Raw genomic sequence first — 27,055 nt, 5'->3', positions numbered from 1 at the left:
AGGCAGGGATAGATGCCGTTTAACGTCTGTTTAACGCTAAAAACTAACATAGCATCTAATAGGACTTCAATGGAAATCTGTAACTGGTAGATTATAAAAGTGTATGCTGGGACTAACCACAGTATAGGCCGATGTATCCGAGGAAACTTAACTATCATAATGTGTTCTAGCTGCACCTCTAAATGGAGTTTGATGCTGTAATTAGTGATTTCTGTCAATAGTTTCCAGCCATAACATCCAACCAGCTTCTACTCTCCGTTTATATTCGTGTCGGTTAATTTGATGATATTTGTGGCAACATGTTGGTGAATCATTATAACTTCAGTGTGCACATTTATTGGGATCTTTGGAGCAGCCTTAAACCTGATGACTGATACTGTATGGCTCTTAAGAACAGTATAGTTTATGAAATCTCCCAAATTATTATTATTATTATTATTATTATTATTATTATTATTTTTTACTAAAACTTCTTGACAGTATTTGTGCTCAAAAGTGCCTGTAAAAAAAAAACCCAACATGTTTTGCAAAACTTATTGTCCCGGTATTTTAAATCAGTTTTCAGGTAATTGTTGATCATATTTTGTGAATTTAATGAACATTAACACTATTACAATAATATAACCTGAGATTATACCACAGTTTGCGGTATATCAGAAAATGGCTTGTTGTTTTCCCTCAGATTTTCCCTCAGTTTCACTGTTAAAGGCTCAGCAATAAAAAAGGAAAAAGTTAAAATATAAAATGTTTTAGCGTCTTTGAATCACCGTGAATCTATTCCACACAAGTCAAATCCAAACCTAAGTGTAGAAACTTCGACCAAAATGCTTCAGGAATTAATAAAAATGAACATTTTTGCTTCAGACAACAGTGAGATTCAAACACATAAGCACAGCTCTGCTTCCTTTGAGTACTGCGAATCAATTTTCCGTTCACTTTTCCTCTAAAAGTCCACGTTTAATGTTTCCAACATTATATTAAAAGTATCCTGTAGAGTTTCTGAGGACTGGTGATTCTGTAGAGTGATGTTGTATTCTTCCATAATTTCTACCTGTATAAGGCACAAAGTCACAGGTAACATGATGCATATAGAGCCACAAAAAACCCAGAAAAGACGTTGAATGTTAAACAAAACCTTTGTTAGTTTCCAAAGAAAATCCCACAGGATACTTTTAATTCTTCTGCCCTAATGCTAAATCCTGGACAAACTTTGTAAATATCTGCATCTAAAAAAAACCCCTTTATTCTTGGTATAGTGGTGGTCTAATCTAGAGGTAGTAGGACTGCCCCAAAGATCCCAAAGAATCACGCCTGATCAACCAATGCAATATGAATTACATCGATAAATTAAAAACGTTCTCTATCTATGCTGAGCTACATACTGTATGTTCTGAGGAAGGTGCAATAAAGAACCAAAACAAACTCTTGTTGGACTCGTTTTATTGTTGGTGTCTTTGGACTTAATTAACCGAGAGAATAATTATTCTGATTTGTCTGAGCAGGTCCTTGAATGTTTTGGTTTTATGTTTAATCTTTCCTTTTTCACCATCAGGTAGTGGGATTAAGAAAAAAACACTGTGATCAACAGCAGCTCTCTCTTATCTCTTATACGGTATTTTAACTTGTTGTGCTGCCTCTAAGTGGCCAGAACATGTAATAATCCCACCTCTAACGAAGGGTAAACCCACAGTGTCATCACCCATTGGGTTGTTTGGAAGCCTTCAGTTTGACATTTGCGGCCTTCGCCATCTTGGTTTTTGGGAGCCACATGTGACCATATTTGGACAAGAGGGTGGAGCTGGGGAGGATTTTCCTGATTGGATCTGACTGAGAAGTTGAGGATACAGCGCTGTGGAGACGAGTCACTCACAAAGTATTTTACAGTAATTCATAAAATGACCATTGAAACTAGAGTTTGAGACCATAAACTCATTAGGAAACTGTTTACCCAGTTAAAAAAAAATCAAGTGAGAAATAGGCCCATTTTCTCATAAACTTACGTACAATCTGACTTCTTTTTGCAACCAGTGGAGTCGCCCCCTGCAGGTTAAAGGAACGTCTTCATTGGCTTCATATACAACCCTGAGTCTACTACTAAACCTGAGCTCCAGAAGATGCTTCTCATCCCTCATCAGACCTCGTCAGTAGCGAACATGTGGCTCCCACAAAAAGCATAAAGAAGCTGGTTGACAGGCAAGAATCGGACAATTTATCGCAAATGTCTGACAGCTGCAGATTTACGTCTTTTCAAAACACAAAGTAAACTTGTTGGAGAAAGTCATAGCTTGCTTGTAGTTAGAGTTTCCTAATGCTTAAGCTATTCGTTAACTTGCAAATGTAGACACACTGTCAGGGGCAAGTCAGGCATTGTTCGATTTGTTCACTTACAGTCGGTCTTAGCTTTCTTAGGTCGGCTTCATTATCATAATCATCATCAGACTGCTAATAACAAGTTCTCATTTAGAGGAAACAATAAGACATGTGGGTGGAGCAGGAAACCAGGAGGGACTCAACAATACACCAAGAGAGAGGAAGGAAAAGAAAAACGACAGAGAGAAACAGTTGATCAGTGGAGTTTAATCCAGTCTGTTTGTTATTTCATACATGAATGCTGGTCTGAAACACACCAATATAATTGTGTGCACTCTAACAAAGGTAAGGATGAGGCCCGATAGCATTTTATTAAATCTGGATCCAGCTCTGAATCTGCTCATCAAATCCCTTATTTTGATCTTTTAGTTAATACAATATGTACTGTACTGTCTGTCAGTGTCAGACCTAAACCTCAGAGATTCTACTGTGAATATTTACAGATATTTTCTCACTGCTCTGAAACATTCACAAACCCGATCCTGACTCGAACTTAAACAGTGTCTGCTCCTCACTGGGCAGCTGTGCTGCAGCTGCAGAAGCTAAAAAACACAGTGGAAATAATTCTTCCTACTCATTTTATCATCCAGCAAATATCAACTAAATCTCAAATTTCTTTGCATGTAGGTTGTAATATAGTACAACTATACTATAGTACAACGTTCATGCAAAGACGAAACTGATACGTTTCTTATAAGAAACGTAGTTTCAGAAAGTGGTGAAAGAGTCTGCCTAAGAGAGATTCACAATAAAAGATTCAATAAGGGATTTTTTTGGCTGCAGAGCTTCACGAATCTGATTATTTTACAATCTTTGAACCGGATACGAACTAGAATCAGCCATCAGGACCCATCCCTAACAGAGAGCGCAACAATGCAGGTACTTCTAAATGTAAGTTTGGCATGACACGTCAACCTCAATATGCTATTAGCTCAGCGTTGTTTAATTGGCATCTGAAACTCATACATATACCCATTATCAACATAGTTTCATCAAACATTCAATGTTCACTGTGATATTGTTTTTCGAAGTAAGCTTTATACCACATACAGTAAATAACCCTCCATGCTGTGGTCGTCATCTCTGAAAAACCACGGACACCTTTACAGACGTTAGACGTTCGCTTCTGCTCTCTGCGACATATGATTATGGCTATCTTTCATTTTTGCAGAAACACATGTGCTTTAATTAATCCACCTATGAACAGTCGTAACTCGGACAAGATAAAAGGTCCTGCCAGTCACTCTGACACGAGAAGGCATTTTCTCTGTTGTTTGGCTTAACGTACAAAACTGGTGCTCTACTACCAGACAGGGAACAGACAGTAATCGTGTGTCTTATGAAAGTCAGTGTTTTTTCAATAAACAGCTTCGTAAACTTTCCTTTTTCTTCGGACAGAAAAAGAAAAAGAAAAAAAACAAACATTTTTGAGTTTGTACTTTAAACAATGAAAGTATAAGTATCGAGACTTTTTAAAAGTAACTTCCTTGTGCGACTGAACCCTAACATGTTTACAAAACCTTCCTCTGTACACTCTGGATGTGAGTGTGTCTGTTTAAGGAAAAGGAAAGCTGTTTTACTTTTTCACGCACAGAGAGGAGGAGTACAAATCATTTCTTAATGTTTTGTATTTGTAGTAAAGTCCCAGGGCGAGAGAGGTAAGGTGTATGCACACACGTGGCTAAAGGCTCAACTGTGTGCATGTTTTTATATGTGACTCCAGTTTCCACTATAATTATAGTGTTTTCTTTTAATTATGTGTCACTGAGATGTGTTGTATTCTTCACTTGGAAAAAGAAATGACTGCCCTCTTTGTAACGCTTACTCTCCTGCTTCCTCCTCCTCGTCCTCCTACTGTATTTCATACTTTACAACAGTTTCCACTCTAATTACAGTGTGATTACAGTGTTTTCTTCTTTAATTGTCGGTCACTGTGATGTGTCATGTTCCTCACTTGGAAATTACTGCCTTCTTAGTGATGCTTGCTCTCCTGCTTCCTCCGCCCGCAGCTCCTCCTCCTCCTCCGTGCCAAAGATGGCCGGGGATGGTAAAGGCGTCCACACTCATGCCCATGGTTTTAGAGGGGATGGCGCTAAACTGCTTCCTGTCTGAGCTGTATTTGTAGATGGACTCCACCTGGGCGGAGCTAATTGTCCGTGGGCCCACGCCGGTCAGTCGCACGAGCTCCTGGGAGTCGGTGTTCATGGTGTAAACGCCCCTGAACTGACAGCTGGAATCACGGAAGAGGATGAGGAAGTGGTTGGCTGGACTCTTCTCCATCTCCTGTGGTTGGAAGAAAAAAAGAGTCCAAAATATCATACTGGCTGTGTGTTTTAGTTTTCTTCTGCTTCTAGGATCTTCAGACATACAAGTGAGCTAGTTTAGTGCCTACAAATGCACAAGTGAAGGGATTCACAACAAGATTTAAATGATTAGCAAAGTGGCCTCTACCTCCACTATCTTGTTCTTTTGTGTCTCGTTGACCTTTCCAGCGAGGCAGCAGCGAGACAGCGCGTTGTGAATGATGAACTTGTTGGACTTGAAGCTCGGTTCTTTGAAGAGCTTTGGACCTGCAACACACGGGCACACTTGTTAATGCTAACCCTTCTGTACAACCGTAGGCATTTTGACAAGAGACTGTACTGTGTAAATACTGTACCTGTGTATTCTGGGGCAGGCGAGGTACCATTGGAACCACTCTCCCATTCTCCGTTCTGATTTACCAGTTTACTTGGTGTCATACAGCCTGCAGGTGAACCAGGACGGCTGTTGGAGAGATATGAACCAATGCGTCATCACCTCTGACTGTATCTGTATTATACTGGAGACTGGATTCACAGTTGGATTATGAAGAAGAGAGCACCAACCCCCTCAATTCCCTGGGCTAGCATTAGCTAGCTTAGTAAGGTAAACATCTCTACAGCCAGTACCTTGAAAACTAGGGATAGTTTAGTTCTCCTAGTGACACGATATTATCCAGCATGTTAACAACTTTGTGTGTTAACAATCTCAAGTTAACCCTGTAACATCCAGCAAGCAAGTCATTACTCTTGTTACATTTACCTCAACGTTCAGCTAATGTTAGCATGTTTACATGTGCACAGTTACTGGTAACATGCTTATGTTTAGCAACACTGCTAAAATGTATAATTTACTAACTACTAATTAATTTTAAGCATGTCAGCATCAATTTCACAGTAATTTGGTACCCTCCAAATCTGACCAAAAAGCTCTTCAGCTATGCTAACAATGTAGCTAAAAACTGTATAAATGAGAACAAAGAGGCAGATGAACTATCAGCAGTGTGTACCTGTTGGGTTTCTTTTTGGGGTCTGCACATTTGCTCCCTGGTTCGTCCGTGGCTGCCAGGTTGAGGGAGGAGTGAGAGTAGACTTTGGTCAACTTAGCTCCTGGAGAAACAAATATTAAAACATTAAAACAGCTTCACTGAAATCATCTACAAACACACAACTCTTAAGTATTTGACAATGTTTTTTTTATTTTCGACCATACCAGGAATTCCCTTGGCTGGACTCAGAGAGAGCTTTGTTTCCTCCCTGGTCATGCTGCGAGGCCGGGAGCGGGTTTTCTTAGCGGAAGGTCGTCCTTGATTGGTTGATTTCTGCTGCTGGAGCACTTTGTCCAAATCATCCATGATCCTGAGTTGCTGTCGCCGCGCATACTCCTCTCGCGTAAAGCCTCCTCGGCGGGCTGGTGTAGCAGGAGGTGTTGGTGAAGGTGAAGTTGTGCCTGCAGGAGGTGTATTGCAGGGAGACGCGATTCTCTTGTTTGAGGAATCTGGCCTGAAACCAAGAGAAAATAGATTATTTTTACATGATTGTATCTCTGCTTTGGATTTTGTTCACGGATGTACAAATGCAGAGAACCGTGTATGCATCAACTTTGTGCAGGTGCGCTCATAAATGTGTTACCTGTTTTCCCTTTCTTGCTCATTCCACTGTCTTCTCTTCTTCAGCTCCTCGGTTCTCTTCTGCTGTTTTTCCAAGAGTAAAGCTCGACGCTGGGCCATCTCCTCTTCATCATGTATCTCCTCCTACAACCACACAAGCACAAGATCGTTAACCGAAATACTGTGACAGAATAATGACCATAACAAACAAAACTCTTCTTCCCCATCCATTCTGTTTTTGCAAGCACTCACCTTAAAGAAGAACTGAATTCCTCCTTTTGTTCCCAGCTCATTCTGTTCTCCACTTGGCTCCAAAGTTTCAGTCGGTCTTTGCTGTTCTTCTTTGGATTCAGCCGGTTGTTCTGGCAAGTCGGCGGCTCCCATGGCCAGTTCCAGCTGCTCTATGGGGTCTAGAGGTTCTGCAGCGAGTCCTCTAGCAGCTTCCACAGCCGATTCTGTGTGGTCGCTCATAGAATCGGAGGAAAACTCCTGCCCTTCATCTGTTGGCTCATCGCTGCTCGCCTCGGGCCCTCCATGAGATGAAAATGAAACCTCAATCAGGCTGCATCGCTTCCCTGCACCTCCACCTCTCCCGCCTTCACCTGCTGCGCTGTAGGCAGCAGAAATGGACAAAGTCTCGCTCTCAAATGAGCATTCAGAAGGAGCCCCGGAGCTGCTTCCATTGGCACCCCTCGGACGATCATTCCTGGGTTGTGTTAAGATCGGCAGCCCTCCTACTGCCTCCATCTCCTCCTGCTCCAGCTCCAGGCTGAACTGAGTTGGTGTCTCACTCGAGCCTGTGTCTGAGGCGCACTCATCCTGCTGTGGCTGCTGGACAGGCTGAGGTGACTCTTGAGGAGTCCGAGGCCCGCCGATACGGAAGGAAGAGGTGGTCTGAACCTGACACTTGCTGGGGGACACACGGCGCAAGTGGGGGAGGGTGTCCACATTGTGGGTTGGTGTCAAGACGCGGTTGAGTGGCGGGAACTTGAGTTCGGAAGGCCGTGGGTGAGGCTGATGTTGGGGACGCGGGTGGTGCTTGGGGCTGCGGGGAGTTGAGGAGGAGTGGATCTTAGTGCGGGGAGCCGGGCAGGAGGAAGAGATGATTTGAGTTTTTGGGGAGGCAAGGACTTGAGAACGCCGTGATGGAGAGGAGGCAGAGGGGATAGCAGGAATAACCCAAGCCTTAGTGGTACTCCTTGTCGGAGTCTTTGTCGGGGTTCTTGGTGGTGTCTTTGTTGGGGTGTGAGGAGGAGTTTTGGATTGTGTTTTGGCATTACTTCTGGTGGTTGATTTTGGAGTAGTTTTGGGTGTATTTCTCGGTCTTTGGTTGCTCATGAGCTGCTGTTGTTGTTCTGTAAGTTTCTGCATGTCCTTCTGTAGCGACTGCAGGGCTTCACTCAGTTTTTGCACCACTTCATTATACTCCACTAGGGCAGGTTCACCTCCTTTCTCTTTCTCTGCTCCCTTTTCTTTCTCCGCTCCTTTTACTTTCTCTGCTCCTTTCTTACTTTCAATAGAGAAAGTGACCTGCTTCTCTAACCGAGGATTGGAAGCAGATGGCTTCTCTTTCTCCTTCTCTCCATCTTTTTCTGTCTCCTTCTTTTCCTTCTCTTCCTTCTCCTCCTCCTGTTTCAGTTGCTCCTCCATGCATGTGAGACGCTCCTCCAGGGTAAGATTATCCTCCTCTGCTGCCGCTCCTCCTCCCTCTCCTTGCTCTTTTTTCAGTTGAAGGAAAGCAGTTTTTCCAAGTCTCTGTCTGTGTTTGGCAAAGATGGCTTCAATGCGTCTTTTTTGAGCTTCAATGCTTTTACGTTTCTCCTCTAGACGAGCCCCCAACTCCCAGGCTTCAGATCCTGGTTCAGGGCCTCTGGGACCTGGGCTGTCCTGGCGGCCAGGTGCCCCTCCTGGGGTGGAGGGTGTATGTGGAGTGCCTGGGGTTGTTGGGGTCGGAGCAGAGGCCGACTCCTCCCCAGGAGCGGCAGAATGTCTTCGTCTGCTGTCTCGTCGCTCAGCAAAGTTTGTCATGCGAGGACTGTTGCTGGTACTGTTGTTTCCTTGGCGACCGTTACTGGGTCGCATATTACCCGGGGCGTTTCTAGCGTATTCATCAGATGCTTCAGAGGAGTCAACGCTACCATCTCGTAGAACAGAGTCATCATCACGAGACATATCGGAGGTGCGATCTGGTCTGTCCCTCTTCTCTCCCCTTCCTTGCCTTTTAGTATCACCCACTTCTCCTCCAACAGGCCGGTAGAGGACTCCAGAGCGACTCGGAGCCGAGCTACTGAGCTGAGGATTATTCTCCTCTGGGGAGTGTAGGAAGAACCCAGCAGGGGCTCCTTCAGGACGTAACCTCGGCTCCGGCCTTCCTCCCAATACTACTTTTCCTGCTTTCTCTGCTGTCCTTCCCTTCCGCCGATCTTTGCTGCCAGGAGTATGAACCACCTGTAGCGCCTCCTCGATGGTCGGCAGCTCTCCCAGTGGTGTTGTGTGTGAGTAAGGGCCCCAGGATGAGCGCTGCGATGGTGCAGAAGCACTGACCAGGTGGCTGAAGTCCTCGGGAGGGCTGTACTGGACATGATTCATCCCTGCTGATTTCACCGGTGAAGTCATTGCAGGGATGCCTGTGGTGAGGCTGTCATTGCTGGCAGAGCGAAAGACAGAATCTATTGGGTTTCCCATGACAATGTCAACATCACTGTCCAGCCCAAATGGGATGCTGAAAGTCACTGCTGACAGAGGACGACTGCAGAGAGGTGGATGACGATGGAGGGATGGATGAATGGATGGGGTTGTGCCGGATAAGAATGGAAAAGCAGAAACCACAGAAGCCAAAGTAAGAAGATTAAAAATTAAGATAAAATATGAATGTAACACAACATTTACTATAGAAATCACATGAAGCTGTTCAGTACAACTACCTGATTTGTTTCTTCGTCCAACTTTTGTTTTCTGGAAAGACAAATAATAATTAAAAAAAAGTCTTTTAAAGTCTATTTTGGTTAAATCCATTGAAATAAAAAACATTGTGCAATTATTTCTATTTCTTACCTGGTGACACCGGGGAGGAGATGGGCACAAAGGATTGTTTTAAGATGAAGGAAGGGGAACCACTGGAACAGAAAATACAGTAAAATGTGGTTCATTCACAACTCTTCAAGGGAAATGTAAAAATGTGACACTTCACAATAGTGTCTTTTAGTGTGTGTGTGGAGTCAGCCCATGGCAAATCTTCTCTAAAACTTCCTCAGTGGCTCAACCAGGTCTTATTTCACTATACGGTATATGTCAGGTTGCAAATCAGACTCTTGCCTCATGCCTAAATTTTCTACCCTGACCATTTCCATGTGGGTGGTATTAGTGGGACGCTGGTACCTGTTGCTGTTTCCATTGACAGGACTTGTACAGTCTAGTAACCCTGAGACATCTGAAAGACATATAAAGAAGAAGTTTCAGAGGCTGATCATCAGTTTCAAACAGCCAACAGTCAACATAATATCAAAGACATGGACGTGTTCACAGACCTGTGAGGTCGACGGGCTGTATGGGCTTGACGAATTCAGGCTTCTTGACCTCAAACCACTCCAGCAGCTCAGCTATGAAACTCATGATATTCAGCTGAGGAAAAGAGCATATTGGGTTACCACTGTCAAAATCTTAAAGGGTGACCACACTCAGTGACCACTCTAGTCTCGCATAGCCGTGACCTTTTGTCCACAGCACTCTGCTGGGGAAAGGTCTGGCTGCACCAATTCTCATTCTGGAATAGAGCAAGAAGTGCTCTGGCTTGTTTGCGTGTCTTTAAACCAATCATAATCATCTTGGGCGGCCCTAAACCTAGGATGCAGTGATGGTGCCCCTGCAAAATATTGTCAGGTGAACTTGTTTTTCCACATGTGGAGGCATTAAAATAGCTGAATCAATGCAAAAGAAAAGGTAACAGCTGCTTGTTTGGTTCCTTCCATTAGCGCCCAGGTTAGAATAATAAATTTCTGTCCACCCCATTGCAACCGATAAACTAGAGCCTTTGAAGTCAGCGAAGCGATACTTTTTCCTCCATTGATGATTTAGTGTGGTGTTGCTCCTCACTTTGACTGTAGTGATGCATAAATGTGATTGGTCATAATGCTTACATGCAGAACCGGTGGAGCGTAGAGCAGGTCCTCCACAGCCAGAGGGCAGCAGCTCTGTAAACTGCTCTCACAGAACTCTTTAATCATCTGCAGGTTGTAGAGACTGTCAGCCACTGACATGGTGTCCTTCAGACACACATCTGGACGGAGCAGAGAAAAATACATATTAAAATGTAGTATGTAATCTTTGTGTTTAGATGTGTCTGTCAGAGGTAGCTAATACTTTTTCATTCATTGTAGATATTTATATATATATATATATAGCATCAACATATAAAAATGTATGTAAAATTAAGAAAAATAAATGTTTGCACAGATGTAGAAGAAATGTACAGAAGCCCTGAGGGGCAAGTGAAGACATTTTCTTTTTCTGGTGATCCATTTTCTAAGTCTGATAGAAATTGTTTTCTCTCCTGTATTTATGACTTGAAAACTGATGGAAAAAAAGTTTTGGAGCTCCTCAATGTTTTTTTTTTATTTCATGTGTGAAACCAAATTTTAAAAAGTTTGGGCAGGAGAAAACACATTTTTTTGTAAGGCTCATTTTTGTAAGTGTTTGTTGTTGGGGAATATATTATAATCATCAACATTTTTTTCAGAAGTGTTTTTTTTCTCTGAAAAAATTTTTTCACTCAGTTTCACAAAAGACAAAAATTCTCCTGAAAAAAATCCACTCAAGTTCAGACATTATTTTCTTTTTTCTGAGTAAAAATTCTGAAAAAAAAAGTTCTCCTAAAATTTTGTTTCATACATGAAAAAAAAAGTCCTGGGAAAAAAAAAATCTCCTGGAAAATTTGTTTTTCATTCAGTTTCACACATGAAAGTTTTGCTTTTTCCTCCAGAAAAAAAAAAAAGATTATCTTGGCAAAAACATTCCCCACCAGTTCTCAAGTCATAAACACAGGAGAGGAGCCTCTTGTGGTCAAAATGAGTTTAACAAAAACAAAACAAATAAGCCTTAAAAAAAAAAAAAATTCTCTCCCCAAATTTTTTCTTCATTTGTTTTACACATGAAATTTTTTTTTGCCCAGGAACATTTTTTTCTCTTGAAATTTTTTTTCACCCAGTTTCACACATTATTTTTTGGTCGTGAAAAAAAGTTGTTTTTTTAAAAAAAATATATATATATTTTTACTTTTTTTTTTCATTCTGATTAAAGATTATCATGGCAAAACTTTTTTCCCACCAGTTGTCAAGTCATAAACACAGGAGAAGCCTCTTGTGGGCAAAATGAGCATAACAAAAAAACTGTCTTTTCTCCTCCCCAAACTTTTTTTTCATTTGGTTCCACAGATGCAAAATCTTTTTTTTTTTTTTTTTTTTACCCAGTTTCACAAATAAATTTTTTTTTGTCCTGAAAAAAAAATGTTTTGTCTTGTTTTTACATAGTTTTAAACATGAAAAAATTGTCCTGGGAAAAAAAATTTCACTGGGAATTTTTTTGTCGCTATTTTCATTCTGTTTCACAAGTGAAAGTTTTGCTTTTTCCTCCAGAAAACAAAAACAAAAAAACAGAAAAATTAAGGAACCCTGAAAGTTTATCTTGGCAAAAAAAAAAAATTCCCACCAGTTCTCAAGTCATAAACACAGGAGAGGAGCCTCTTGTGGTCAAAATGAGTATAACAATAATAATATCTTTAAATTTTTTTCACCAAGTTTTACACATATCTTCTTGTCGAGAATGTTTTTTGAAAAAAAAAATTAAAAAATCACTTTTTCACACATGAAAAAAAAAATCCTGGGAATTCCTCCACTTGGTTTCACGCATGTTTCATACAATTTTTTTTTCATTCTGTTTCACCCGTGAAATTTTCGCTTTTTCCTGAAAAAAATGTTTTGTTTTGTTTTTACATAGTTTCAAACATGAAAAAAATTGTCCAGGGAAAAAAAGAATTTCTCCTGGAAATTTTTTTTTGTCACTATTTTCATTCTGTTTCACATGTGAAAGTTTTGCTTTTTTCTCTGGAAAAAATAACATTTTCACATGTTTTCACAGATGGGGAAAAAATTAAGGGACTTAGATTAAAGATTATCGTGGCAAAACTTTTTTCCCACCAGTTGTCAAGTCATAAACACAGGAGAGGAGCCTCTTGTGGGCAAAATGAGTATAACAAAAACAAAACAAATGAGCCTTAAAAAAAAAAATAAAAATTCTCCCTTTCCCAAATTTTTTCTTCATTTGGTTTTAAACATGAAAAAAAAAAATTTTCTCTTGAAATTTTTTTTCACCTAGTTTCACACATTATTTTTTTGATGTGAAAAAAAGTTTTTTTTTTTTTAATATATATTTTTCACTCTTTTTCACACAAGTTCCCCCGAACTTTTATTGGTTTTTTTAAATTCTGTTTCACATGTGAAATTTTTGCTTTTTTCTCTGGAAAAAATAACATTATCACATGTTTTCACAGATGGGAAAAAAATTAAGGGACTTAGATCCTCCCCAAACTTTTTTTTTCATTTGGTTCCACACATGTACAATCTTTTTTCTTTTTTTTTTTTTTTTTACCCAGTTTCACAAATACATTTTTTTTTTGTCCTGAAAAAAAAAATGTTTTGTTTTGTTTCTACATAGTTTTAAACATGAAAGAATTGTCCTGGGAAAAAAAATTTCACTGGGAAATTTTTTTGCCACTATTTTCATTCTGTTTCACATGTGAAAGTTTTGCTTTTTCCTCCAGAAAAACAAAAACAAAAAACAGATGGGAAAAAAATTAAGGAACCCTGAAAGTTTATCTTGGCAAAAAAAAAATTCCCACCAGTTCTCAAGTCATAAACACAGGAGAGGAGCCTCTTGTGGTCAAAATGAGTATAACAATAATAATATCTTTAAAAAAAATTTCACCAAGTTTTACACATATCTTCTTGTCGAGAATGTTTTTTTGAAAAAAAAAAAAAAAATTAAAAAATCACTTTTTCACACATGAAAAAAAATATCCTGGGAATTCCTCCTCTTGGTTTTTTTTCATTCTGTTTCACCCGTGAAATTTTCGCTTTTTCCTGAAAAAAATGTTTTGTTTTGTTTTTACATAGTTTCAAACATGAAAAAAATTGTCCAGGGAAAAAAAGAATTTCTCCTGGAAATTTTTTTTGTCACTATTTTCATTCTGTTTCACATGTGAAAGTTTTGCTTTTTTCTCTGGAAAAAATAACATTTTCACATGTTTTCACAGATGGAAAAAAATTAAGGGTCATAAACACAGGAGAGAAAACAATTTAGATCAGACTTAGAAAGTGGATCACCAGAAAAAGAAATTCTTCACTTGGCCCTCAGGGCTTCCGTAGAAATGCTCTACCTATTGGAAACCTTTTTTAAAAAATTATGGGACCATCATTTAAGCCGTTAAGTTTCTGGAAACATACATCAGATAATGTATAATGTATATATATAAATATTTAATCATTAAATGTGTACGTGTGCATGTGTGTTTGTGTCTGAGTACTTGTGTGTGTACCCTCTAGAGGCAGCAGGCTGGAGCAGTAGTAGTGCAACACAGCAGCTATAGCGCAGCCATTAGACAGATCTTTGACCGCACACACCAGAGGGAAAGTGGGAGTCAGCTTAGACTGCACTTTGTCCTTCCTATAGCGGATCTACGGGAGAAAAAAAGAAGGGAAGGAGGAGGAGAAGGATGAGGAGAGAGAAGAGGGTAAAAAGAGGAAGAGTTTTGCAAAGACAGGTAGGAACCAGAAACAGCAAATGGACAAGTGAGGGGAGGAGAGGAAGGATCATAAGGCACATACAGAAAAATTACAAACATGAAAATAGATAAAGGTTTAAGAGTTAGAACAGTGACAAAAGAAATGTAAAAAAAAAAAACAGCCAGGGTTGTCCTCCTTCTAACGGAGAATAAATAAAACCAGAGACACAAAGTATGACGCCAGCCAAACTCCAGGAAAATTGCAGAGAAGAAAATTAAAAGAGATGAAGCGCAAGACCAGCAGAGCCTCAATCAACACACACACACACACACACACACACGCCCAGCGAACATTTGTCGGACTGTGATGTAATGTCCCTGGTAAAAGTCCCTGTCCGACGCCTTAACTTCAATGTGTTAATGAGGTGGACGGCCACATAACGCTCACGTCTTTTCATATGACGACATGTGACCAACAATTACACAAATACATAAAACGTGTGTTTTTCACGCCGTCACACTGGGCCTCAGGATCTCATCATGGTATCTCTGTGCATTCACACCGCCATCAGTAAAATGCACGCGTGTCTGTTGTCCGTGGCTTATGCCTGTCCATACCACGAGCCCACCACCACCACCACCACCACGGGGCACAGCGTCTGTTCACAACGTTGACATTTGCAAACCGCTCGCCAACACGACGCCGTACACGCAGTCTGCCATCTGCCCGCTACAGTGACAACTTCATGTTCTCTTCATCCGAGAAGAGCATCTTGTCAGGTGGATGGATTGTTGGAGTATTAATCTTTTTGTTTGTATCTGATGTTTTGCTTCAACTTGTGAAAAATGAGACAAAAGTGTTGCATTGATGTATTTTTTTGGATGCAATTTGATCCATTTTCTACATATGAAAAACACGTTCATGCCATTTCTGTATATCTACATGTAAATTATATTCCTGACTTATTGTTTTTAGCCTGTGAATCTCAATCTTGTGTAAATCAATTTTAATTTATTGTTTTCAGACTCAGTCGTCTTATTATTTTCAGCTTTAGGACGTATGAAGCTGCTGAATGAGTAAAGTCTCACTATTTTTTAACTATAACAGGACGTCTTGGCTGGATGCTCAATACCCAAATGTTTGCTGGGCGCACACACACACACACACACACACACACACACACACACACACCAGAGGGTGCAGTGTGAAGGTTAAAAACATTGCAAAAAAAATAAAAAATACACAATGAAAGGAAAAACTAATGTCAGTGATTAAAGTGAAAATGAGGACTGTTTGTCCTCCGGTGTCCATGCAGCAGAAACAGGCACTGACGACACTGTGAGCCTTCGGTTCTGATCAGGTATATAAACATAATAAAAAAAACCCACATAATCACGTAAGAAAAAGTGAATTTTATCAAAATGAGAATCAAACCGCAGCACTCAGAGATAAAATACACCCAAAACAAAACAAACTGCTGCATGTGCATCAACTGTAACTGAGGCTGAAGGATGTTACGCAGCCTTGTTGGAGGAGGACGAAGAGATATTAAACGTCAACAGTGTGATTGTGCCTCCTATAACATGGCTTTGTAACATACGCTTTAAAGAAAAGCAGGAAGAAACAATAAATATGGAGAAATAGTTAAAAGCTAATGAGTTTTTAGTTGATCTATCCAACCTCGGGGTTGGAAGAGCGATTAGTTTGCAGTCTGTCAGTCAGTCATTGGTGTGGCGATTGGTCAGTCTGTCCGTCCATCAGTCAGTCAGTCGGGTGCGTTGCTACGGGAGACGTGGAGGATGAGGGTGAGAAAAGAGCGAGGTGTTATACGTTACCACTGGCGGCTTATTCCCCGACTCCTTCAAACAAAAAGCGATAGCATGCTGGATGGGGGATGGCAGAGAGAGGGAAACAAGCATAAATGACAAGGGGGCCGGTCATCATGGGAACCGCCACACCACAAAGTCACATGGCACTGCTCAGGGAGAGAGGAGCGACAGGGGGGAGGAGGAGGAGGAAGAGGGGGAGGAGGAGGAGGAGGAGGAGAGGGGGATAAACAAAGAGGGCGCAGAGGCAGTTTAATAATCAGCAAGGAAGTGATTTCACCTCCTCTCCAACATCTCCTCCTCCCCCTCGGCTCTGATCATCTGAGCAGTTTGAGATGAAAACTGATGACTGGACGAAGTCATTAACACCCCAGTGTCCACAACATCATCAGCTCAGAATAATAATAATAATAATAATAATAATAATAATAATAAGCAGTTACATTTTCAGTGGCATCTAATCGGTCAGTTGTAAAAGTCGGCACATATTTTAATGACATACACAGAGGGAGCCTAACGGGACAGATAAGAGTTATGTGGCATTTCCAGCAGGCACATTAACGTCAGCCATAGCAGACAGACAGATTCAGAGATAGACAGGAGATTTGTTCCACTTACGGGGACTAGTTTCCAGTACCAGCGGGTGGATTGACACTGCCAGAGAGCGACGCATGACAGAGACAAAACCAGGGGGAGAAAACAGAGAAGCAGAGCAAGGTCGATGTTAGAAGCTGCAGCGTGAGACAGCTAAATGACAAAACATCATGCATACAGTGTGTAAGTGTGTCAAGTGTGTGTGTTTTTACCGCGTCCTGAGCAGGCTGCAGGTCCGTACATGTCTGCGACTTTGGGGGCTCGTCGTCCTCTGTGATTTCTCTCAACTTCTGGTTCAGCTGTAGAGGGTGAAGAGGACCAGTTCACTATTTTTCTCACCCAAATCTTATTAAAATTTGAGACAGAATGAATGCCTCCGTTATTTATTTATTTTTATTAATTTCATCGAGTGGGGCGAAAAAAAGTTCTCCTGCCAAATCTCACACATGAAAAAAGGGAGAAAAAAACTTTTTTTTTTTACTCTGTTTCACACATGAAAAAAATTCTCCTGACAAAAATAAAATTCACTCAGTTTCACACATGGAGAAAAAAAGTTTCTGGATTTTTTTCACGTTTTCACAGATGGGAGAAAAAAAAATTCTACTGGAAAAAAAACAAACAATTATCTGAATTTTTTTTCATGTGTGAAACAGTGAAAAAAAATTCAGATATATTTTTTCTTTTTTTTTGAAAAAAAATAATAATTTCACTTGATTTTTTTTCACAGATGAAAAAAGAAGAAAAATCTCATGATTTTTTTTTTTTTAACTCCATTTCAAACATGAAAAAAGAAATTTGAGAAAAAAAGCTTCTGGAGTTTTTTTCCCACGTGATTTCACAGATGGGAACATAAAAATAAAAATTCTATTGGAAAAAAACATTTTGTGTGAATTTATTTTTCACTCACACGAAAAAAAAAAATTCTCATGGAAATCTTTTTTTTTTCACTTGGTGTCAGATATGAAAAAAGAAAAAAACATCCTGAAATTTTTTCCCCTCTGTTTAACAAATGAAAAAAAAGAATAATTTGACTTGAATTTTATTTCACACATGAAAAATGAAAAAAAAAATATCATGGAAAAATTTTATTTTTTACTCTGTTTCAAACATGAAAAAAGAAATTCGCCTGGCAAAAAAAAAAAAGTTTCACTCAGTTTCACACACTGAGAAAAAAAGTTTCTGGACTTTTTTTCCCGCGTGATTTCACAGATGGGAAAATAAAAATAAAAATTCTACTGGAAAAAAAGAAAAAAAAAATTTACCTGAAATTTCACCTGATTTCTTTTTCACTGTTTCACACATACATAAAAAAAAATTTTCCTGAAGATTTCTTTTTTCACTCAGTTCCCGGATTTTTTTTTCACATCATCGCAGATGGGTAAAAAATTCTACTGAACAAAAAACAAATTACACCTTAAAATCTTTTTCAGTCCGCTTCACACATGAAAAAAGAAAAAAACAAATTGGTGTCGGATATGAAATTATTTTTTCACACTAACCCTAACCCCTTTCACACATGAAAAATAATTTTCCTGAAAAAAAAGTTTCACTCAGTTTCACCAATGAAAAAAAAAATCCTGAATCCTGAATTTTCTTTTCACTCCGTTTCACACATGGAAAAAAAAAGTTTCTTTCACCTGACAAAAAAAAATATGTTTCACTCAGTTTCACACACTGAGAAAAAAAGCTTCTGGAGTTTTTTCCCCACGTGATTTCACAGATGGGAACATAAAAATAAAATTCTATTGGAAAAAAACATTTTGTGTGAATTTATTTTTCACTCACATGAAAAAAAAAAATTCTCATGAAAATCTTTTTTTTTTCACTTGGTGTCAGATATGAAAAAAGAAAAAAACATCCTGAAATTTTTTCCCCTCTGTTTCACAAATGAAAAAAAATAATAATTTCACTTGAATTTTATTGAAAAATGAAAAAAAATCTCATGGAAAATTTTTTTTTTTTTACTCTGTTTCAAACATGAAAAAAGAAATTAGTCTGGCAAAAAAAAAAAAAAGTTTCACTCAGTTTCACACACTGAGAAAAAAAGTTTCTGGACTTTTTTTTCCCACGTGATTTCACAGATGGGAAAATAAAAATAAAAATTCTACTGGAAAAAAAAAAAAAAATTAACCTGAAATTTCACCTGATTTCTTTTTCACTGTTTCATGCACGAAAAAAGAAAAAATTATCATGAAAAAATTTTTTTTTTTCAGTCGCTTTCAGTCATGAAAAAAAATCCCCTGGATCTTTTTTCACACACATAAAAAAATTCTCCTGAAGATTTTATTTTTCACTCAGTTTCCCATGTGGAGAAAAAAAGCCTCTGGGTTTTTTTTTCATGTTGTCACAGATGAGGAAAAAATGTTTTTACTGGAAAAAAAAGTAAAAAAAAAAAATAATCTGAATTTTTTTTCACTGTTTCAAACATGAAAAAAGAAGAAAATTCTTGGGGAAAAACAACAAATTCACTTGGTGTCAGACATAAAAAAAGAAAAAATTATCCTGAAATTTTTTCCACTCCGTTTCACAAATGAAAAAACTAATAATTTCACAATTTGCCTGACAAAAAAAAAAAAGGTTTCACTCAGTTTCACACACTGAGAAAAAAAGTTTCTGGATTTTCTTTTCATGTGATTTCACAGATGGGAAAGTAAAAATAAAAATTCTACTGGAAAAAAAGAAAAAAATAGAGATTCACCTGAATTTTCACTTGAATTTTTTTCACTGTTTCACATGTGGAGAAAAAAAGTTTCCAGAAAGTTGTTACATGCTGTCATAGATGAGAAAAACAAAAATACTACTGGAAAAAAAAGAGAAAGAAATTTACACCTGAAATTTGTCTTGATTTTGTTTTATGCTCCATTTCAGACATGAAAAAAATTTCTTTTTTTTTCCAGGATATTTTTTTTTTCATGTGTGAAAGTGAGTGAAATTTTTTTTCCCCCAGAATTTTTATATATATATATATACAAGTTTCTGCATTTTTTTCACATGTTTTCGCAGATGGGAAAAAAAAAAATTCACACACAGACGGAAAAAGAGAATTCAGGAGAATTTTTTTTCATAATAATAAATTATAATAATAAAGTTAAAAAGGAATGTCTAAAATCATTTTAGAGAAGACCACTTCTGACCGCTTATTGGGACAATTTCAAGTCTCTCTGGGTTTTCTGACCAGTTTCCTGAAATATGAATTGTCCTGCTTTTTGAATGTCAAAAACAATCAGGGTGAGTAATGTTAAAATGTTGGTAAAGCTTATCTTAATGAGGTCTTGAATGAAAAACAGTGAACCTGTCCTTTAATCAAACAGCTATTTAAAGTGACATCAGTGTTGTTGCCATGGTTTTGTGGTCTCACCCTGTTGACCCAGAAGAGCAGAGCGTTCTCCCACGGTGCCCCGACGCCCATCTGCTCCGCCTCCACCGCCATCTTCACCCTGCCCACCGTCTCTTTGGCAGCCAGTGTCATCAGGGCGTCGATCATGGCGAGGTGGGCTTTCTGCACCAATCACAAGAGGGACAGTTTCACCATCTGACTCTGATCACACAGATTCAGTGTTCACTATGTTTTTTCTACGTTGTTTGCTAAATACAACTCTGTTTCCTTCCTTCTTTCCTACTATTCCTCACCCCCGTCCTTTCTTCTTCCTCTGTTGCTCCTGTTCTTACTGCTACTAGAACTGACACAATAAAGGATCACATCGTTTCCTCCTGACCGACTTTTCTTCACTTTTTTCCACTGTGCCATTTCCTTCAATAAATACCTAAGGCACAATATCCGTTGAAAATCAAAGAGGGATGAATTGCAAATATGAAAATTACAGGCCACACACTCCTCGACACACAAGGCGACACACCCACCGTCTTGATGGGGACGTAGCTGAGGTCCTCCTCGGTGACGTCTGCATCCAGGACCTTTGGAGCGAAACCTTTCTTGATGAGGAACTGCAGCAGGGCGGAGTTATCGGCCGGGGGCCCCTGCGTCTGAGCCAGCAGGGCCTGGGCTCGGCAGTAGGTCTCCGGGGAGAGAAGCAGCTTGGAGACGGACGGTTTGAGGTGCTCCTGTTCATACTGGTCCTTGTAAAGAGGCTCCCGAAACTCCACAGGAACATTTTCTGAAAAAGGACCAAGGGGACAAGAGGAGAGTCTTGTTGAGCTTGAATGGTGATATCAAGACTGAAACTAACATCTCAATCATTAGATGAATTGTCGTGGATATTGTACAGACATTCATGGTCCTGAGAGGATGAAGTCCTCTGACTTTTCCTCTACACTTCAACAAACGCTAAATGAGTATTTCCAGCTAACTGAAAGACATCATTTCAGTTTCTAATCTCATTTCAAGTTGTTGATCTTAACTCGAAAACAGTTTCACTATTACAGAACTTTAAACAACTTTAATACACTTGAATTGAAGCAGATTACATGGAGGGTTCAAACAAAAAGTTACTTTTCGAGGTAAAGAAAAACTATTTTTGAGCATTACAGGCTTATCACGGCACACAACGCGTGATAATACTGTTAAGTTATGGCTCAAAATGACTCTTTCATCTTAAAAGGCCTAGATATCATCTCTTATTTCAATACATTGAAAGAGGGTGAATCCTCATAACTTTTGTGAGCCACCTGCAGTTCAAAGTTTTTACTTATTTTGTGAAAAACTACATTTTCTCAATGGATTTGCACAGACTTCTGTAGAGACATTCGAGGTTCCCTGAAGACAAATCCTTGACTTTGATGATTCCCCGACTTTCATCTGGTGTCATCATCAGGTCGAACTTTAAATGTGTCTGACACTTTGGTTCATTGCAAAAAATACCTGTTAAGCTTATTATATTTCAATCAGCCTCAGTTTAATTCTGTCTTAAATGCCAATTAGCAAATATTAGCATGCTAAGATGGTGAACCTGCTCATCATCAGCAGCACGTTAGCATCATGGACGTGGTTAGCATTCTGAAGTTATGATTTTAGTGCAGCCTCACAGAGCTGCTGGCAGAGCTGCGGACTATTTAAACTGTTCCTGTGAACTCAAAGGAGCTCAGAATTAATATTTCAGTGGATGACGTAAGCTGTAAAGAGTCTTCTCAATCATTATCTGCAGGCGGAGATAATTACCGGGAGGAGGCACTCGCTCATCCGCTAAAGGATGCTCTCTGAGCTGAATGAGAGGACAAATAAAAAGCATGGAGTCCGTGGTGCAGTTGTACGACATTTCTTGCCTTGCTGCAGATATAAGCGAGGCGATAATGAGTCAGCTTCCCTGCGTTGTTCTCTAAGAACGAGAATTGCTTCGTCAACACATTGTCCCACGAGGAAAACGTTACAAAAGTCACACAGTCGGCTGCTGAGGGAATGCAGCTCCACCGTACTGTCTGCTCTGAGAGGGAAAACTTAAACTGCAGGATAAAAAGTGGAGAAGTTTTTCCCACTTTTTATAAATTAGGGGACAGTATGCGACAATGTGTGACTGCAGGGAGCCTGCAGGAGAAGATAATGTCATCATCTGCATGAATAGCTCAGAGTGTAAGTGTGTGTGCATGTGCATGCAGAGTAATCTATGACTATCTATGATGTGCAAGAAGCTCAGACCACGACAAGTGGGTCATTTCATAGACGCATACACACTCCGGACACGGAAACACACAGTTCCCTGACTGACCCATATTCCAACCCGGGAAGGCTGCACGAGGAGCCGGGGATAATCCTGAAGATTGGAGTGGACTTCTCAAAGGGAATATCAGAGTGGACATCTCTTCCATTTACCACTGCAGTCAATCCTCGTTCCCTTAAATTCATTCTCCTCCTTCATCTGTCCTCTCAAATCAGACTCGTAACGAGGGCTACAACGTCCTCGTCTCTCTCTCTGTAACCTTCTGTTGTTTTCTTATGTAAACCCTCCTCTCCTCATTTTCTCTGTTTGCTCAAATGAGAGAAGAGAAACCACCTCATAAAGATTTGAAATGAAAGTCTGTCTGTGTCACTGCATAAACAACAGTTGAAGCACACACTCCACTGCAGTGTGACACACACACACACACACACACTGTTTAGGGGTTAAACCCTCGCCTTTCACACTCTGCAGCACTGGGAGGAAATAGGACTGCCGTCACCATGGGAATGGTGGAAATGGAAAGCAGCCATTCTGCAGCCGAGGCGATGAGACTGGACTGCAGAGTAGGAACCAGCAGCTAACCCATTTAGCATAATACTAATTAAATCAGGAAAAAAACAGACACAGCCTGTGCAGCTAAAACACAACAACAACAACAACAATCAGTGTTACATCGTTTGGATTTTATGAGTATCAGGTGCTAGAAAAATAACCCCAAAACTGTATGTTATTAACAAGATAACATGATACTTCACTACCAAATGATATGATATCTGCATTCCAAACAGTATAGTTTTATACTTTTTGCCGTGGTACTGAAAGAGGTGTTTATCATTTTTTAATCAAAGTTTAAAATTCGGGTGTCGTGACAACCTTATAGGCTATAAAGTGTCCGGAAACCATTAAAAATGCCTGTTATAATTTCACAGAGAGAAGCTGGAGTCTTCAGATTCTGTGTTTTATGAGACCATCAGTCCAAAACTCAGAAATAGTATCTTGACTCTCATCTATAGCCAAGAAAAGCAGCAAATCCTAACGTGATTGAAATGATTACTCGTTTATTGCTCATCCCTGGGTCGTCATATATTGACTGTTTGGGTTTGGGCCAGCCCAACATACCAACCCAAAGACCTGGGAATGAGACTGACCAATCAACTACCTTTCTCCAGAATTGCCTTTTGCAATATGATGAACATGTTAGCAACATTTTCCTATTTACACAACCAGCTGTTACAGAGCAACAGTATCACTCATCATCAGACTTTTTGCTCTATTTTTGGTCTCCACCACCTAATAAAGGAAATATCTGTTCCTTTAGCCGCTTAATGCTGCGCTGTGTTTACTAGCTAGTGGCTAACGTTTTTCTATTTTGTAAACAAAACAAACAGTAAGTAAAGTAAATAACAACGAGCTGGCAAAACATAAACATGAGTGACTCAAGTGGGTGATAATTTACAGGAATCAGACAAACTTTTGTTAATTTTACAATATCGACGAAGCCGCTTTAAAGATATATTTAATTATAGTATTGGTCATTTCTGCCTCCACCCCAACGAAGTGGAGGCACACAGAATTCAAAATTTTCTTGTCACTTCCATAAACTGACAATCTACTAAAACTACTTTCTACCACAGAAATGTCCCAATTACAAATCTCGACAACAAACAAAAAATTTTTTTTTTTTTTTTTGGTAATTAATTTCGGTTAATGACTCCTAAAGGTGGACGGAGACTAAAAACTAGAAAAATTGGCGTTTCATTATCTCAACAGAGAGCTATACTAGGATTTATTGTGATCATCTGTGATATTTTTTAAGGATATTTGTATTAATGTAGTTCATATATTTATTTTTAATAAGTTAAGTTTTATATTTCTCTGTATATTTATTTTGTCAGTTACACATTATCCTTCTGATCATATCTGTAGTGCCATCCTTGATTACTCTCATCATATTTATATATTTTTTTTTATTTATATCATTTAATCAGAAGCATTTCTTATATATGTTATGTTTTATCTGTGTTTTCTGAATACCTGTTATTGATACCATAAAAACTCAAAGAGAAGTCGTCCTCTGGCCACGTCAGGCAGAATCAGTGTGTGTTGGATCACATGTGGTTTTATTAGTGCTATTTTCTTCTCGGCTGCCATTAAAATTCAATGAGGCACCCGGTGGCCATTTTCCAGTTGACTGACAACAATGAAGCCTCCCCGCTGAGAGCTCCTCTCTCCTCCTGTCCCACTGACTGGCACACAAATATAACATGAAAGTCTGTCTCAGCTTATTACTACAGCCCAAAATAACATGGATTATTACATAAAGACTCGCAACGTTACCATTGTGTGGTATTATTCCCTACAGGGGACATCACTGAGTTAGTCAGCAGAGACTGAACCCTGAAGAGGAGCTGATCTGTGACTGGAGCGTGTCATTAAACAGAAACTGTGCAGAAACAATGAGCGGATCAACAACAATTATGATAACTGATTAATTGTTTGGGTCAATTATCAAACAAAATATTTCAGCATCTCCAGCTCTTCAAATGTGCTTTTCTCTGTTTTATATAATTGTAAATGCAATAAATCTCAAAATGAGCGATTTAAAGACGTCATTTTGGGCATTTTCACTATTAACTTTTTTAATTTACACATATTTTCTTGATCTTTTATGGATTTTAGATAGTTGTGATAGCGATGAGTCTGAGGATTATTTTAACAATTGATTGATTAATGCTTTTGTCTATAAGCACACTAGTAAAAAAGAAAATGCTCATTATAATTTCCCAAAGTGACATCTTCCAAATGCTTCTTTTGTCCAGCCAACAGTCCAAAACCCCAAAACTCTTCATTTACTGTCATAAAAGATGTAGAAGAGCAGCAAATTCTTACATTTAAGAAGCTGGAACCAGCAAATGTTTGATATTTTTGCTTGAACAAAGACCGAAACGATTCATTGTCTTTCAATTGATCAATTAATCGACTGATCACTGCAGCTCTGCGCTACAGTATGAAGTCATGCAGTGACACCACCACTAACCAAAGACAACATCTCAGACAGGGTCACCAACTCTGACACATTATCAGCCTCATTGATCACCACAGTTTTTACATAACAGCAGATCCTACATGCTGCTGCTGTATGTCGGTCACACATAATAAACATCTGCTTTCACACTTTCCTCGACACACATCTGGACACTTCCTCTAAACGAAGCTCGTATCAGTGGATGCGTTTGCAGCAGCTGTCAGCAGAAACCCTCCATTGTCTAAAAACACTATGTCACCTTCACTACACTGCCACGCGCTTTAGCACCGCGCAGCGTGCGTGCGTAACACTGACACAAATATTATGCCGTCTTGACCCATTTACGGCCTCTCTTCCACACGACACTGCGCACACGTTATAAACCAGTTAGAGGTTTTCTGTGCAGGTTATATGCTGGGCTGGTGGGTGAACCCCTCCACGGGCCCGACGTGGCCCCCGACTCTGACAAAAGGCTTTGTTGCGCTGCAGCGATGACAGCCAGCCTGCTGTCCACGCATGCATCACGCACCACGGAGGAGATTCCTCCTGACAAGCCTCATAACCGTGTCGTTAATTGGCTCCTCGTCAGTAACCCAGATGTTAAAGCTTGCACAGCATGGAGGAGGAGGAGGTGGAGAAGGAGCATCGGTGCGGCCGCTCGTGAGGATGGATGCTGTGCAGATCTGGAGGATGAAGCTGGAGGTTCCCGTGAACGCGAAATAAAACGCTCAGAGCTTCATATATAGCGGGATTAATTATTGAGCGCCCCACCCATGCAGCCCCCCCTCGGCGGTGAGACTACCTGCAGAGCCGTACGATTTCGACAGCAGCCACCGGACGCTGGCGCAGATCCTGGCCCGGTTGAAGTCGTACTGGTCCAGCGGTTTGATCTCCGGCACCGAGAAGGTCTTCTTCATCGCTTTGGGAGAGTCCACCATGGCCGCGCCGCGACGCACGGAGCACACGGAGGAGGCGGCAGCAGCAGCAGCACCGGGGAAATGTGAGGAGGAGGAGGGATGGAGGAGGAAGAGGAGACACCGAGGAGGAGGAGGAGGAGGAGGAGAGAGGGAGGAGGACCCTGTGATGCAGACTGAAACATACAGATGATGACACGATGAGGAAGAGTCAAACAGAGAGGATGGAAACAGAAAGATGGAGCTCGATATGTCAATAGAAATGAGTCAGAGATGTGTTAATGGAGATTAAAATACCTCACGCAGGCTGTCAGCCGGCTCCACGCCCCCGTGCACGTCACATGCCGGCCAATGGGGATGTCACAGTGAAATACGGCTCTGAGGTTCAGATTTACGACACACGTGAAGGCAGCAGCAGCAGAAACGAGTCGACAAATGTGCAGAGGATAAAAATGATCAGCTTTAAGATAAGAGTTTCATAAATGTGCTGCAGATATATGTAAATGGCAGTGGCAGTGTCCCCCTTCTTCCACATGGAGGAGCCCTCGAGCAAGGCATCAGCTTCACCCCCAGCACTGTCACTGACCAGGTGACCCAGTCAGTGGAAGCAATGGAGGCTACATAAACAAACACACCACAGTCTGAGCCACAGAGCCCAAATCCTGGTTTGTTTCAGTGTATTAGCTTATTTTATGGTAATTCTGCTAACAACATGATGCACGGATCAGACTTATCCTCAATCTCAGCCTTCATTTTGATCTCAACTTCACACCTCTAAAGTTTTGTGGCAGCATCTTTGAGGGTTGTGATGCTGTCCTGCTAACAAAAATCTGTCCACAGACAGACAGACAGACATATTAACACCTACAGAAAGCACTCAAAGCTGCTTCTGCAACAACTGGTGTCTCGAGGACCACGTTTTGCCCTCATGACGCACAAACTCACAAGGTGAAGGCATTACCGGTCGATGCTGTTGTTACTGGTGAAAATGTCGATACATATTTACATACATGTTCTGTTTATGTGCTG

The 27,055-nt window shown here is 40.0% G+C and overlaps 1 protein-coding gene across 1 annotated transcript; it reads right to left on the bottom strand.

Annotated features, from left to right (window-relative positions):
• Positions 1–4,320: 4,320 nt before the first annotated feature.
• On the bottom strand, positions 4,321–26,050 carry LOC140998901 (calmodulin-regulated spectrin-associated protein 3-like). Its single transcript, XM_073469320.1, has 19 exons — positions 25,915–26,050; positions 20,337–20,590; positions 19,834–19,974; positions 16,688–16,774; positions 16,500–16,535; positions 15,891–15,938; positions 13,869–14,007; positions 10,417–10,556; positions 9,808–9,901; positions 9,659–9,710; positions 9,335–9,396; positions 9,205–9,235; positions 6,533–9,029; positions 6,303–6,424; positions 5,884–6,173; positions 5,681–5,780; positions 5,030–5,136; positions 4,822–4,940; positions 4,321–4,653 (listed from the first exon to the last, which is right to left on the bottom strand). The coding sequence occupies exons 1-19, from the start codon at positions 26,048–26,050 to the stop codon at positions 4,321–4,323; spliced, it is 4,788 nt and encodes a 1,595-aa protein (XP_073325421.1).
• Between the last annotated feature and the right edge of the window lie 1,005 nt (positions 26,051–27,055).

This window comes from Pagrus major, chromosome 1 (assembly GCF_040436345.1).
Source record: "Pagrus major chromosome 1, Pma_NU_1.0".
NCBI lineage: Eukaryota > Metazoa > Chordata > Actinopteri > Spariformes > Sparidae > Pagrus > Pagrus major.
Note: the sequence above shows the minus strand (reverse complement) of the source record. Positions and strands in the feature narration are given on the sequence as shown.

Coding starts and splice junctions, on each gene's coding strand:
- LOC140998901 (XM_073469320.1), bottom strand. CDS start 26,050: ATGGTGGACTCTCCCAAAGCGATGAAGAAGACCTTCTCGGTGCCGGAG. Junction 10,557..13,868: donor CAGCCTGCTGCCTCTAGAGG/GTACACACACAA, acceptor TGCTCCGTCCAG/ATGTGTGTCTGAAGGACACC. Junction 9,711..9,807: donor ACAGCCCGTCGACCTCACAG/GTCTGTGAACAC, acceptor TATGTCTTTCAG/ATGTCTCAGGGTTACTAGAC.